The 15,547-nt window shown below is 39.2% G+C and overlaps 1 protein-coding gene across 1 annotated transcript in view; it reads left to right on the top strand.

The window, feature by feature from the left end:
• The window catches only part of DCLK1 (doublecortin-like kinase 1), a 245,703-nt gene that overhangs the window by 1,001 nt on the left and 229,155 nt on the right, over window positions 1-15,547 (top strand). The window contains exons 2-3 of the mRNA XM_010572748.1: window positions 2,801-3,189; window positions 13,363-13,709. Of these exons, the coding sequence (XP_010571050.1) occupies window positions 2,814-3,189; window positions 13,363-13,709 (723 nt within the window). The 5' untranslated portion in view covers window positions 2,801-2,813. The remainder of the gene's footprint in view (window positions 1-2,800; window positions 3,190-13,362; window positions 13,710-15,547) is intronic.

Here is a 15,547-nt window from a genome sequence, read left to right as displayed (position 1 = left end):
TTTTTTTTCTTCTTGGCGCCGCTGCCGCATGTACCCACGTTCCCCCCCCATGACTTAGTAGTCGGTGCGCTGCCTGCTCTTGGAGTGATCTTCGCCGGGTCCCGGTCACCCCGCTGCGTGTTTTTTGTCAGCGCGTGTGATTGTTTTGTATAATTGCTCACCCACACCGGCCTTATAAATAATTCTTTAACAGATTTATAGGGTGTGAAGTGTTGGGCATGGTGGTTTTCCAGGGGTGTGTCCTTTCATTTTTATGTATCTGTATGTATATGACTGTGTATATGCACGCACACGGAAACATCTGATCAGATCAAATTGTTTAGGATATTTCTTTGTCTGCTCTGACCTTGTGGTTTGAACACGCTTTTCTGTAAATAGCAGGACTGTGGTGTTCAAGGGGAGCTCTGTTTCTGTTTTAAAGGGCGTAAGTGGGAATTACAGCCCTTATTGATTAAAGCACAAGTGTGCGGAAGAAAGGGCAGTGACTCGCACTTCTTCCTCCCCCCATCCAAAATTAGTGAAGCTGAAAGTCTCTTAGAAAAGTATATCTTCATGTAAACTTGATTTTTCCTTTTTTTTGTATGTGTGTGTTTGAGATGGTTTGAGCAAATGAAACAGCAGACCTAAGAAAAAGCCATTTTTCTTGGCACAAGCGTTGCTTTTGAGATACAGTTGCTGAATTGTGAGTTCTGGGATTGTTTAAATCTGAATAACACATTCCCATTGGAATTAGAAATTAAGTAAAACAACTGACATAATTTTTTTTAACATGGAAACGGCGGTGGTGTAATCTTGATCCTAAGATGTGGCCACTAAGTGGTATTCTGTATTTAACCTATAGAGAAGTGTTAGTGAAATGCCACAGCAAATGTTCTTATTCTTTTCACTGAAGTGGGGTGTATGTGTGGATGTATACTGAGAAGGAAAAATGTAGATTAGTCTTTTTCTTTTTGTGTGTGTGTGTATATATATATATACACACACACATATACTGCACCATAGATATGTTATGTACCTTTAAAGTATTTACAAATCTAAATCTTGCATATATACATAATACACACACACACACACACACTGCACCATATATATATGTTACGTACCTTTAAAGTATTTACAAATCTAAATCTTGCATATATACATAAGCACATGATCCTGTGCCAATGTAACAAAATAAGCTGTGAGCTGTAACCAAAGCAGGGTAAATAATTTCCACCAAGGCCCCACACTTGCAGTGGTTAGCCTTAGGTGCTTGTTCCAGTCAAGCACATGAACCGCTCTGAGAAGTTTCTGAGCAGATCCCCTACAGCTTTGCAGCATCAGGGTCCAGCTGTATAATCATTGGTTTAATACAAACTTCTGTAAGCTAAAGAGCATCCATAAGTCTTTCTGTATTTCCTCCTACTGTTTTACAGCTGATCTGAATACATTTTTTTTCTTAATGGTCACACAATTATGAGTGGTTGAAACAAAGCTTGTGCTTGCTATTTTTTTTTTGTTTTTATTGGAAATCAATGAGAGAGACCACTTCTAAATTAGGTCTGTATATCTGTGCTATAAATAAACTTACTGTGCTTTGCTGTTCTGCAGACAACTGCAAATCTAGGAGGCTCCTAAATTAAAATAAATATGTTTGGAACACATGATCCTTTGATAATTCTAATTTTTTTTTCATATATTTGTTTATTTTATTTGTGAAGATTAATGTACAATTTGTAGTATTTAGTCTTGTCTTGGTTGTAAAAAAGAATGGAAGTATCTACCTCCTTGATTTCATTTCAGAACATGTGAACTTCCATTTATGTGAACTGTATTGAACAACTGGGATCATTTTGGTTAGACCAGCGGGGTTTTTGTCGCTGTCAAACATGGGAGACACCAATTGCTAATTTGCCCATCGACACTGAATTTATCACTCCTTCAGTGGTAGGTTTGTAGGTGAAAGAATCTGTCAGCCTTAATAAATTTGAATATTAGGCCTAGGATATTAATAATACACCTTGCAAATGTTACAGAGCACTAAAGTAGCTTGCTCATTGAAAAATACTAGTTTCCTGTCTCCCTCTAATCTTTTTTTAAATTTGATGATGTTTGAGCACTTCTGTTGGTTCAGAGTATGCAAAGTATTTGCACAAGGACAACTGAAGTAATTTATTACAAAGCTTAGGCTGCAAGGAAACCAATGATTGGAATACCCAAAGACTTTTGAACAGTGGGCTTGACCCACTAAGTGGTAGTCCTGATTCTCACTGCCAACCTGTGACATCTATTCCTCTGAGAAGTTCTTAATTGCTTACTTGTTGGCTGCAGGTTGCCCTTCCAAAATGGTGCCTCTTGAGATCACAGTTGGAAAAACTAAACTCCCCAGTTTAGTGGGAGTGAATGGTCTAGAAGGTAGACTGGACTCAAATAGCACCTGAATATAACATGAGAGAAAGTAGAAAGTTGATGCATTTGTTCTTTTTTTCCAGTAGCTCAGCTTTGTCACCTCGTTTTCAGAGTTTTTACTGGATTTGAACAAACACTTTAATGTTTGCCTATTGCTAGCAGTTGGTTTCATGAGTGGCATTTCTACAGTGTCTAAAAGCCTAACTGATAAATTAGGTTTTATGGAACGGTAAGAGAGTTAGCTGTAAAATGAACATGTAAACATAGCATGGTTTCATTCAAACCAACCATTTTTCTCACCCCGGAAAGTAGTCCTCTGTAAGTGCCATGTATAGAATGTGAAGTCTCAAAGTGAGCTCCTTAAAATGTGTGAGTTTCTTAAACTTTTTATCTTCTTTTGTGCATCCCTTAGGTTGAACTTCAAGATGTCCTTTGGGAGAGATATGGAGCTGGAGCATTTTGATGAGCGTGATAAAGCGCAACGATATGGCAGAGGGTCCCGGGTAAATGGTTTGCCCAGCCCTACTCACAGTGCCCACTGCAGCTTTTACCGAACCCGTACTCTACAGACCCTGAGCTCTGAGAAAAAAGCCAAGAAAGTTCGTTTCTATCGTAATGGAGACCGGTATTTCAAAGGGATTGTGTATGCCATCTCCCCTGACCGGTTTAGATCCTTTGAAGCTCTCCTGGCTGATCTGACCCGAACTCTGTCTGACAATGTGAATCTGCCCCAGGGAGTGAGAACAATCTACACAATTGATGGCTCCAAGAAGATTTCCTCCTTGGACCAACTAGTAGAAGGTCAGCAGTAAGATTTGGAGGTGTAAAGTTATGTTTGAGTTAGTGTTTGTTTGTCTAATCTGTTTTCTGCAAATAGGTAATGGTATTGTTTTTTTAATTGATAAAGAAAGGATCTTCAATGGTATAACTAGAATTATGAATATCTTAAATTGTGCCATGAAATATTGTTGCCTTGCTACTTATTTCCCTCCTGTTGAAAGTGTCTAACCTTTCCCTTTCTGTTAACCTAGTGCTGATAGTCCTAGATCTTGAAGATTGCATCTGCTGCTTCTTTTGAACTTGCATATTTAAAAATGCTAATGAGAGTTTAGTCAGTTAAACTTGACAAGGTCTGTGGTGCTGATGAAACCTACGTGAAATACAGTTCTGATGGATTTTTTTTTTTTAAAGTCTGTCTGTACCTAGTGAAGAGCTCAAACTCTTCCCTACAAATAAATATGCCTTAAGTAAAATACTCTGCTTTCATGGAGTGGCATAAATGTAGGCAACCTGTTAAAAGAGTAATGTTGTAGCCATGGTTCAGCTGGGGTAGGCAGTAAACTTTTCTCCCCTGTAGCATTTCCCTTTTCCTCTTCCCCAGTCCTTTGGCATCCTTATGTTGTTTTTAAATAAGGCTGATGTACCTGCAGTATAAAGCATTACCAGTGATTTGGTCAGAACTGACCAGTCCTGGTCACTGTCAAACATCGGAGATGCCAGTTGCTAATTTGCCCATCAACACTGAATTTATCACTCCTTCAGTGATAGTTTTGTTGGCAAAAGAAGCTGTCAGCATTAATCAATTTGAAAATTAGGCCTAGGATATTAATAATAATACCTTTTAGAAGTATTACAAATCACTGAAGTAGCTTTTCCAACATAAAGTGCTTCTGGCTTTCTTTTCTTTTTTTTTTTTTTGTGTGTAGGCAATAGCTCCTAGTATAAAACACCAGAATGTATAAGGTCGGAAAGCATTAACTAGCACATGGCCATAACTGAGGTTGTTTTGTATCTGTAAAGTTTAAATGCAGGTGCTTAACTGTGTTCAAAGAAAGTAAAGGTGGAAAATTTTTTTCACTGTTGCTGCCATCCTGCCCCTGGCCCCAATGTGCCATGGGCAAGCCTGTAAAGCATTGATCTGCAGTCACTGGACAGCCAATTTAGAGTTGTAACAGAGATCGTAATTTCTTTGATTTTTGTTTCTGGGTGAGAGAACTTGTGGTGTCAGGATGTAATGAGAGGATCAGAAGAAGACTAATGTGGGGAGAGAAGAAGAAAAGGGTAGTTCATGCTGAATAAGGTTGCTTAAAGGAGCACATCTTTGCATAGCAGGTGTGCAGCCACCTCTGAGTTGTCACCTTTAGGTGTCATAGCAGAGGAAAGCTTTTAAGGAGAAGTTTTGAGAGAGGATATTCTTGATAATCCTCCTTGCATAGAAAGGAGAGTAGAAGACCACGTGAAGATGCTTAGAAAGAAAATGGAAGCGGTGGGATTGTCCATGTATGGTTTTTGGGGTTAGGACCATAGGTTTAGTGAAATGGAAAAGAAACTGGTGTTAAGATCAATGTTATGAATTCCAGGGCAGAGTTAGAACTGTATTTGTCAGGCCAGTATTTAATTGGTGGAGAAAATCAATTTCTGGGAGGAAAGACCAATATTAATCAACATCTGTTTAAAAGCAGTGTTGTGCATTTTATTCTCAGTAGTAGTATAAATAATTGTACTTATTTGATTGGTATGCTCATCAAGAAGGAAGTATCATTGATGTTAATGTTGATTTGCACAGTCTTTTGCTGCCAGTCAGAACCAGCTTTTGAAAATAAAAAACTGAATACAGAAATAAATTCAGCAACCTATAAGATTGGTTTATTTTGGCATCCTAGAGAAGAATTATACCAGTTATAAATCAGTCAGTCAAAATGAATGACAGTACAAGAGCATAAGTTTATTTTAAAGAGCTTTGGGATTTTTTTTTTTTTTTTTTAGTTCTGTGGTACTTTATTCCATACCTTTTCAATGAACACATCCTCCCTTCCTGTGTATAGTTTAAGTTGGACAGTCTTATTTGCTTGTGCCATAAACACTGTGGGATTTACAGAAGTCAGTCTGTGTATGCAAGTAGAGAGCTACATCCTTGTTCCACCTGAAAGGGGGCTTCTGTCTATTTGTATACAACTACAAGGTGCGTTACTTTGTTCTGTTTCCCTTGTAGAGCTTCACTGTAGAGTACAGGTTCATATATTACTAGCTCAGTGACAGTTTTTATGTAAGCCCCTTCCACTCTTTACTGTACAAATTTATTAGAGTTTGGCTAGTCTGGTACAGCATTAATTAGCTTGAAGCTGTGCTTTGTGTTTAAGTAGCTGGAAAATCACTTGATTTTTGCCTCTTGCCAAATGACTTCGTGTTGAAACTATTGAAATATGAAGCATTGCTTTCCTTATGGTGAGACTATTCCCTTACTGTATGAATTAATTTAATAAGACTGTTATGAGTTTACAAATTTTTTTTTTCTTTTTTTGAGAGGGGGGGCATTGATTTTTAGTGATTGCCTTGTAAGGTAAGTGTATAAGGCCTTAATTTGGTGTTTTTTTGCCTTTATGCCTGTGAGGAAGTTACTGTGCTCTTACCTTCCTGTATGATACATGAAGACAGAGAAGTAACTAGCTCCTGAGGGAAACAAGACAGCAGCCACTGTCTTTCATCCCCGAGCTAAATACATAGAACTGCATGAAAGGTAGTCCCAAAGGCAAAAGATTGTAAAGGAGGTGTTTTACTTCAGTAATATTTAGTTCTGTCCTGCATACAATTCAGAGCTGGCATGGCTGTATGCTGGTGCATGAACACATCTTCCCTTTGTTTGAAGCTAGTGACTTCCCTAGTCACTAGTTTTGGTGTTTGGTGTTTTTGTAGGTTTTTTGTTGAAGACTCGGGGCATGTGAGATTTGTTGGAATTTGATAACAAGGGGTATGTACTGTTCTGAAAAGTTTCACAGGCTCTGTAACTTCTCCTGTCACCCTAGAGGAAGGACAGAATGCAATGGATTCAGGTTACCTTCTTTTTGTCAGACCTGATGTTCAGGACCCTCTTACCTTTAAAGAATGGTTTCCAAATGTGACATGACTACTCCCTAGGTATGATATGTAATCAAAGCATGTAGAAACAATAAAGGTGAAGTTGCTCTAAGGCTAAATTGTCTAGCTCTAAACAAAGTCTCAGGAAAGGACTAAATGCCTTTTGCTTTTCCAAAAGTATACCATCTTTAAAGCTGAAGGCAGAGGTGGACTGATGGGTCTTACCCCCAAAATTACCATTGAACCCTGTAACAAGAACAGTAATAGATAGGAATGAGCAGGATAACTCTGAAACAAAGAGTATTATTTACAGTTTGGTTGTTTTTTGTTTGTTTTGTTTTGTTTTTAGGGGTACTGCTATGTGGAACAAAGACCACAGAATCAATCCATAGCCAGAACTGCATCCCTTTCTCATTAATTTTTATTATAATATTACCTCAGAGTCTTGGGTGTGAACCAGAATCAATTGTTTCAGGTTTCCACAATACCTGCCACAAAAGATGAACCCTGCAGCAGAGAACTGGCAGTCAAAGACAAACCAAAAACCCCAAACCACAAGGCTGACAGGGTACTGGGAAACAATATTGTCACATGCCAATATTGGGTGCACTGCCAAACTATTGTGAAGACTTGTATGTGTGCATGCACATTTTGCGTAGGCATAATGGCAAAAATAGTTTTAAGGAATAATCTGAAAGAGAAAAATGAATGTCTCTCAAGGATTATCTTGGAGCTGCAATCCTCATTGAAGGAGCAGTTTGAAAAAGCGCTGATGTACCAGTTTTAAAATCTGATAACGGCTGTAACTGGCTGATAACTCTTGGGAGATGTGAACCTCACTGCAGTGGCAGAGGAGATGGTGGGTCCCATGAAGACTGCAGGAAGGCTCCTGCGAGTGGAGGCAGGCAGTTTGCGTTCGATGCAGCGGAGAAGCTGCCTGCCAGCGGAGGGTTCAGAAGGCCGTGTCTCCTTGCTAAAGTGGTGGGCCATGATGGAGTTCCTGACTTTTTTGTATGTGGGTCTTGCCACTCCCACTGTCACCTCATTCCTCTTATCTCAGCTTTTCCCTCTCCTGCTGCTGCCTCCTTGACTCTGCCACCCGCTCCAGTGGTGCTGGTGAGAAGCCCAGCCAGGCCAGACTGTAGGAATTGATTGACGTGGTCTCTGATGCACTTTGGAGCTAATGCTCTTTCTTCTAAGTCATGCCTACCTCAGCAGCTGGGAATTGGTGGGCTGGAAAGATTCGTATGCATATGTAATATGCTATCAAAATAATAATAGTAAAGTATCTGTTTAAATGTTTGTACAGCTGCATCTATGTGGACATTTGTTTATAGGATTGAATTTACACTGGATATTTACCATGGACTTGATCCAGGGCTATCAAAGTTAGTGAAACTTGGACTGGATCCTGTGGCAGAAATGCCTGCAATCCTTATATTGTTTAATAAACAAACGGCTGAATAATCCTGTTGCATGAAATGGTGGAGGGTTGTTCTGGCACTGTTTATTTGATTATTTTATTTCATGAATTTGAGAAGATTCATCCATTAGCCATTTGAATCACATTGTGTCTTCCTTAACAACTTCTTGGAAGGTCCCATGGTTTCTTATTCTAGGTGCCTTCCCGTTCTTTTTTTAAAGCATGTACAATGCCTATCTTGATTGTAGCAAGACTGTGGAAATTTGGGGGGCCTGAGGGGGAGGAAGTATGTCTTTATTTTTTCACTTGGCTTTTGATGAAGAAAAAAAAATAATTTTTAGTCTGAGCTGAGCAGAAAGAATGTTGTGTGAAAGAAGTCCTTTAAAAGGGCTGAGGAGATCTGATTCAAAGTTTCTGGTGCATCTGAATGCTAGGTGAACATGGGTCGGTCAGATTTATTTCCTGTAGATGCTCCATCTCTCTTGCACTGTTGTGTTTTTTTCAGACACTGCAGAAAGACAAGGCAGCAGTAATGCAGTTTAAGTAGGTTATTGCTCTATTAACTAACACATTTGGGAGCTATCAGGTAGTAACTTATTTGGTTCAGGTCATCTTCGTTTCGCAACCTGCTCTGTGTGGTGAGGGACAGTTGGAATTCTTTGTCCTTTCCCCTGAGAGATTGCTCCTCTGCCTTTTGTATGTACAAAACCAAAAGGTGGAGGTGAAGAAGGGTGGCTGTGCCTGTTGCGCGGGGTGCTGGATGGTGCCAGTCCCTTCCCTGTTCTCACAGTCTGTTTCTTGCCCTATTTGCTGGGGAAACGGACCACAACGAATGATTGCTGCACCGAACACCGTCACTGCCAAAGTGTGCAAGTACTGCGGTTCCTTCACCTCTGGCGGGCTTGTAGATTAACTTTCCTTGCCTAGTACGTACTCTACTACAACGAGTCAACGCTACTTTCAATAAATTGGCAGTCCTGCCGCCCCCACAAAGAGGGGTTGGTTGTTCACTCTTGGCTTGCGTGATTCAAACAAGTTCTCTATTCCTTCTCCAGGGTTTTCACCTAAGACCAGCTGGCTTCTTCATGAAGCCATTTTAGGCCAAGTCGCCTTTAGCACAGAAAAGCAATGTGAATAATCGCCTTTAAGAGATAATGCCTTGATCATTCTTGTAGTGCAGCAAGCTGAAGGAGACAAACTAACTACTAATACCAATATGCCAAAGAGGGAATCAACACTTGTATCTGGAAAGCTCCAGTACTTACAGGCAGTAATTCAATGTCTCCTTAGCAGCCAGCTACCTTGTATACAGATATATTTTTTTTTAAATTATATTTTTAATACATGAAGCATGTCATGAAATTCTGTTGTGACCTATAAGAACTATCCTTCAGTGTTACATGGCTCTAGTGGTTAAGCTGCATTGAATTTTGACAGATGTGTAACTGCAGGTAGTAGGTTTTGGGTTTTTTTTCCTTTTTTTTTTTTTTTTTTTCCCCAAGCATACCCATGGCAGGGGGGATTGAAACTAGATGATCTTTAAGGTCCCTTCCAACCCAAACCATTCTAAGATAAACTGTGTTTGGGGATCTCTCCTTCTACATGATTAGCTTTCTGATTAGCTTCTCAGTGCTAAGATTTATTTTAATTGTTCCACATGGAATTTCCTGCAGTGTTGAACACTTGCATAACCTAAATTGTAGGATTACTGGTTCAGAACTGGCAAATAAGCATTGTGTATCCTTTTTCTGAAGGGTTAAAGTGGTGTGCATTTCATTTGCACTGTTGCTGTGAAGAAGTAGGAGGGCTGTCAGGAAAGCGATACTTTCTAAGATTTAGTAATGACTTTTTTCCTAGATGTCAGATATCCCAAAACAGCTGGCTGTCCCCATTTTTCTAATGGCTATTGATACTGTAATCAAGAGTCAAAATTTCATTAGTGACAGCTGACTGCACTGTGAAATGCTTTCTCCCCTCTCTTGGGAGGCTGCAGTCAAATAGACACTTTAAATGGCTCTTTTCTATGCTTTTGTTTAATCCAGTATCTCCCAAGATTCCTTCTTCAACACGTGTTCTGTTGCAAATCTAGTGTTTGGAGATTGTTACCTTCTTCCTCCAGCTGCCAGTTAGTCAAAGCTGATGTTTGTGGGCTGTATTTGTGCTTAGGCCTGACCCAGAGTAAGTGGTGATGGTGCTTGATGGGATTACCCCTGGAGGTATATTTTCCTGGTGCTTAGGAGCTGGGAAAACCAACTTGCTGCTGGCATTGCCAGTCTGTGAGGCAGTTGTAGCCAAAGGTTACCAAAAATAAAAATGAAAAAAAAAAAAGAAAATGGTGCCATCACCTAATAGTTTTGGTGAGGAAGCAATAGTTACGGCAGAAGGTGGATTTATTGGACTAGCAAGTCATACCCATTGTAAAAGTTCTTTGCAGTCTTCTCTCCTTAAGATAACTGTGAAAAAAAAGAGAGGATGAAAATCTAGATGAAGGCTTTTTGTCCTTTTCTTTGAGATCTCCTTTGCATACAAACACCGTGGGCACTAAAGGAATAGGCTAGACATTGAAATGTCTGGCTGCTGTCAGGGTGGGTCCGACATTCTGGAAATTTAAGCTTGCATTTGAGTGTTTCTAGTGTTTTCAGTACTTAAAATTTGCTGGATGTCACCATAAAACAGGGTTTACTGATTTTAAGGTCAGGTATAAGGTACTTTTAGGACATAGGGGTTTTGTGCATTTAGTTTTTGTTCTTACAGGCCTGGCCCTTAGGACCACCGTGAATGAGAACTGCAGTCCATGGCTAACATTCCTGAAGGTTTATAAGCCCCAGCACTTCACTTGAAGTATAAAAAGTCTAAAATAACAGCATTATGAGAAAGGTGTCTGTGTCTGTTTTCCTATATAAAATAGGTTTTACTGGAGATACTTCATCTTAGAAGGCATTGGATACTCTACCTCCAAGACATTCTGTAGCTAAATATGAGCCTCGTCAAGGGGAAAAAAATATATCTTGGTGCAAAAATTTTATTGATGTAATATAGTACAGTTGGAAATTAAGAAAGGGATGTTAAAACAGTCCTATAACTTCAGGGATTGTATTGGTCTTTTTTTATGGTCACAGAAAACGAGTTTTGTAATGAAGAGCTGACATGTGCTGTTACATGCTACAAGGAATTCAGCTGACCTTTAAATATAGCTGATATTAAAAATCATGTGAAATGCTGTCCTTTCAAGAAGGATAACCAAAAGAGTTCTTAATAAACTAAATGTAAATCTTCTGGATACAACATGTATGGCCATTTGTTTATGCACCTACCATTTGAGAAGTGAGTTTTAATATGAAGACTTGTTTTTAAATAATTCTTATTTCATGCAACTAAACTGAACAATTTCTCAGATAGCACTGAACCTGAAAATCTGATTTGTCTCTCTTCCCTCCCCTCAAAAAAAAAAAAAGAAAAAAAAAAAAAGGTTGCTGGTGAATTTTAAGTCTTAGAGCAAACACAAGTGGAGACAGGAATAAATTATGTTTAAAAATTTATAAGAGAGACTTCTGCAAAGTATTTTACAGAACAGGTATTTAATGTATTGAGTGCAGTCCTATTCATAGTAGGATCTTTTAATTTTTTTTTCTGTACAAAATGCTATTAAAGTTTTTAAAAACTTGTTAATTTTGTGGATGTGGTGTTGTGGGTGCATTCTGACCTTGCAGTAATTGAGTAGCTAGTGCTAAAAATATTGGACAGGACATGGATAAAAGAGAATATGTACTGTTTAATTACTCTTGGATCATTACTGTGGCTAAGCCTTTCTGTTCTGATGTTACCATATATATCTCTCTATCTCTCTCTCATATACATACAATGGATAAAAGGAAGAGCTTACCTTTGTCTCTTGTAAGGTTGGTGTAAGCATTCCATCTTAGATTCTTTTCTTAACACTTTAGATGTTACTGCAAAGTGCAGATTAACTTGAATTTACAGGATGACTAGTAAGCATTGGAATGTCTTACTTCATCTCCCACTCTGTATGTTTTTCTGCTTTAGAAGAATGCTTTTCTAAAAGAAAAACAAAAAAAAAGGAAAACCAAAAATCTTATTATGGTTCTTGCTTGGTCTTATGCTATCATTGCATTTATCTTTTCTGCTCAGTGATCCGTCTTCACATGTTGCTCTGACTTCTTTGTCTTCTTTTGGAGTCCTTGCACTGCCTTTCTGATAATCACTGTACAGTGTGTTACTGTCTCACCTTTGGAGCATCAGGCCAGCAGACTTGAACCTCTCTTGCACCGGGGGCCTCACGTTGCGGTGGATCCCGCTGCCCCCCATTTCTAACTGTGGTAACTCTTGTCTATTTGCCAGCATCCCTTGTGTGCTGTATTGTCTGTGGGATTGGGTTGGGTGCCCTGAAACCTTTAAAATTTGTGTCCAGAAGTAAAATTTAAATACTTCTTTTTCTTTTAATAATTGAACTGTGAGTCCTCTTTCCTTAGGGTAGGGATTGTTAGGAAAATCCTTGGTTCTTATGTGCTTTTTTGGCATAGGAGTTACATCACTAGGTTTTGTTCTGTTTTTATTTCAATACCTTGGGCTACACTGCTAACTGAAGGCCTCTGTGCTGTTAGCATACACTGAACTACTGAACCCAGAAGAATTAAAACATCTCAGATGTTTTTGTGGTATTGTTCAGGATAGGATTTTGCATTACTTGTAATGGAGTTTAACCGCAGGCTGCCAGAAGGTGTGGTCTTGCTGGATGTGGTAGTGGTTTTTTTTTTTTTTTTTTTTTTCTTCCAGCCAGAGTGTGAACTGGATCAGCTTGTCGTTGCAAAATTAGCGTTGTCTTTGTTATGTTCAGTCAGATCACTGAGCTGGTCCAGCTCACCCAGTGTGACTGGCAGTGCAGTGGCTCAGTCCAGCTCAAGGGAGAGCTTGGGAGCACCCAAGCAGGTGCCCCTTTCGCAGCAGCCTGGATTGAGGTGTTAATCAACAGGGATGTGCTGGGGTTTTCTGGCTAATCCACTCTTTTCTTTAAAGTATGGTAAATTTGTTGTGAGGAGAACTCTGTAATTACTACTCTTTACCTTCTTTCCTCCCCCATATTACATATTGAGTCAGTAGAATAATACAGTGAGATTTCTTGCCTGTACGTATCCTGGGTTTATGCTACTTAAAGCTTTAAATAATCGAATATTAACGAATCTCCTATGACACTTTCATCCACCTTTTACATAAAGTTATTTGTAACCTATAGTTTTTGATAACGTTTCATATTATTTCCTCTGAAGTGTATGGGGCCTTCTGTTTTGTTAGGAGTGGGCCATTTAGGCAAGAAGGCTGGGGGACTACTGTGATAATGTGCTGGGGCTGGGCAGCTAATTAGATATGAACACTACTTGCTGACAGGAACGATCCCCACTGCAGATGGTGTTTTCTGTAAAGAAAACTGCTGCTTTCAAGGATTTTGTAACAGCATTTTCTGAATGGTTAGCTGACAAGTGATCTTTAAAAGATATTTTATAGTCTGTAGCATCTGAGAAGGGAAGAGATCAATTCTTTATGCACTGTAGATCAAGAATGATAAGAATAATGTTTAATAATTTGAGAAGAATTTGATTTGGTATTTTCTTTTTTTTTTCTTCTTCTCCCCTCCTCCCCCTCCCATCTGACTTGCTGGTCTGGCACTTTTGTTTCTGCAGGGGAAAGCTATGTATGTGGCTCCATAGAACCCTTCAAGAAACTGGAGTACACGAAGAATGTAAACCCAAACTGGTCAGTGAATGTTAAGACAACTTCTACTTCTCGTTCAGTGCCATCTCTTGCCACTGCTAAAGGAGGTACTCCAGATGCAAAAGAGAATAAGGATTTCATTAGGCCTAAACTAGTCACTATCATCAGGAGTGGAGTGAAACCAAGGAAAGCAGTCCGGATTCTGCTCAACAAGAAGACAGCACATTCATTTGAACAGGTTCTTACTGATATAACCGATGCCATCAAGCTGGATTCAGGGGTGGTTAAACGCTTATACACACTAGATGGAAAACAGGTAAGAATTTTCATGATGGTCATTCTCAGCATGAAGAAAATATAATTTTCCAAAAGGAAAAGAATAGAACATTAGTAAAAAATTACTTTTCTCTAGAACATAGAACCAGGCCTTCCACTGCTTATATTGTATTTAAGATCTGTAAGCAGTTCAGGAACATATCATGAAGCATTACTTGGCCTCAGTGACGGTCTTGCCATTTATGATAAATAATAGCTCTAAATCTGTCAGTTGAAAGTGTGATGTGGTTTTGGCTCTGCATGCCGGAAACGTAGGATGAAGGGTGTCATTTTAAAGAAGCTCATTCTGTTAACTTGTTTCAGCTTTTTCTTGCAGCAGTTTTATGAGTCATTGTACTTGCCTTTCCATAAACTGTAAGAACAAACAGTGAGGACACATTTCACCATGATAAATGCAGGCCTACTGCTGTCCTGAATGACCAAATGATGAATCTTACTGCAGCTAGAATGGACTATGAAGAAGGTGCAAGCTTAGAAAATGAGTAAGCTTTTTCCTTTTGCAGGAAAACAGGTAGGGGTTTGTGTGGTGCCCACATTTATTGAGGAGTCTCTTGTAGGTTACATGTTATTTCTTCTATGAAATAGCTTCAAGCAGTGTCTCCTTTTTGCTGACTTATTAAATTGCAGTAGGTTGAGATTTTTGAGAGGCTTATTATTGAACTTGGGGATCGAGGGACAAGAAGAAACATTAGAGAGTAATCCTACTTATTTTTGTCTTTCACTTTATTTGTAATTTATCTACGGACATGTATTAATTATAGCAAAACTGGAGAAGCTGTTAACCTGGTGAAGGGCAAGACTAATTTCAGCATGACCTGAATTGATTTAGAGCAATGATGACTCTAGAGAAATAAGGCAGATACTTGCATTTACAGATGTAACTTATTAAACTGAAGAAATGATAGAGATATAAAATGTGGGCAGAAAGATGAGCAAACAGTCTCCCTGAGAAGCTAGAAGCTGCTAGAGACCAAGATAATTCTGCTGTGATATAACTGTGTTTTACAGATTCTAGGCTCAATGATTCACAGATATACAGCTAACAGTGTAGCTATCAGGAGATGCTGCAAAATATGCTTGATACAGATAAATACTCAGTCAGCTGGACACAGTGGTGATCCTAACATGTATGCAGTTACTGGGGTTAATATGCAGGCATAGCTCTGGAAGCAGCTACAGCAGTACCCTCTGATCTCAGAGAGGGCTGGTTAATGGACAAGCCACTTAATTCAGAGCACTGGTTCAAATCAGGGGCAAGCCTGGCTTGACCACAAGTCCCTTCCATCTGCTGTTTTGTATCAGTAACCTTTGGCACCAGTTACAGACAGTAGTTTAGTTCCTGATGACTGCATACATGCCTGTAATGATCCCATTACTGTGACTTTGTTGGGAACTTTGACCTGGAGCAAAAATGTGGATGTGAAGTTCTTTTTGCCTGCAGCAAAGGTAAAGTGTGTGTCTGGGGAAGCTCTCAACTCATGTCCTTCTTACCTTGCCTCGTGCTCCAGGGAGCACTGAGGATATTAAATTTGAGGAAGGAGTTGGGATTTTAAAGCTGCAGAGATCAGTGGTGGTCTCTGCTGTGACCTTGACAGAAGATCTTGAGTGACTATTCCGGTTCATGCAAACCCTGTCAATAAAAAACAGATGCATATCTGTTTTGTATTGTATATGTAAATAAACTCATGATTTTGCTATAAAGAAGTACAGCCTGGAAGGATGCCAATGTGGTCTATTGTCTCCTGGATAATGTGCTCACTTAATTTTTTTTATATTCCAAACTCCCCTTTAATGGTTGTGCTTAAAATGAAAAAATAT

This window comes from Haliaeetus leucocephalus, unplaced genomic scaffold, assembly GCF_000737465.1.
Source record: "Haliaeetus leucocephalus isolate CR32 unplaced genomic scaffold, Haliaeetus_leucocephalus-4.0 Scaffold351, whole genome shotgun sequence".
Classification (NCBI taxonomy): domain Eukaryota; kingdom Metazoa; phylum Chordata; class Aves; order Accipitriformes; family Accipitridae; genus Haliaeetus; species Haliaeetus leucocephalus.
This window is presented reverse-complemented; position numbering and strand designations above follow the sequence as displayed.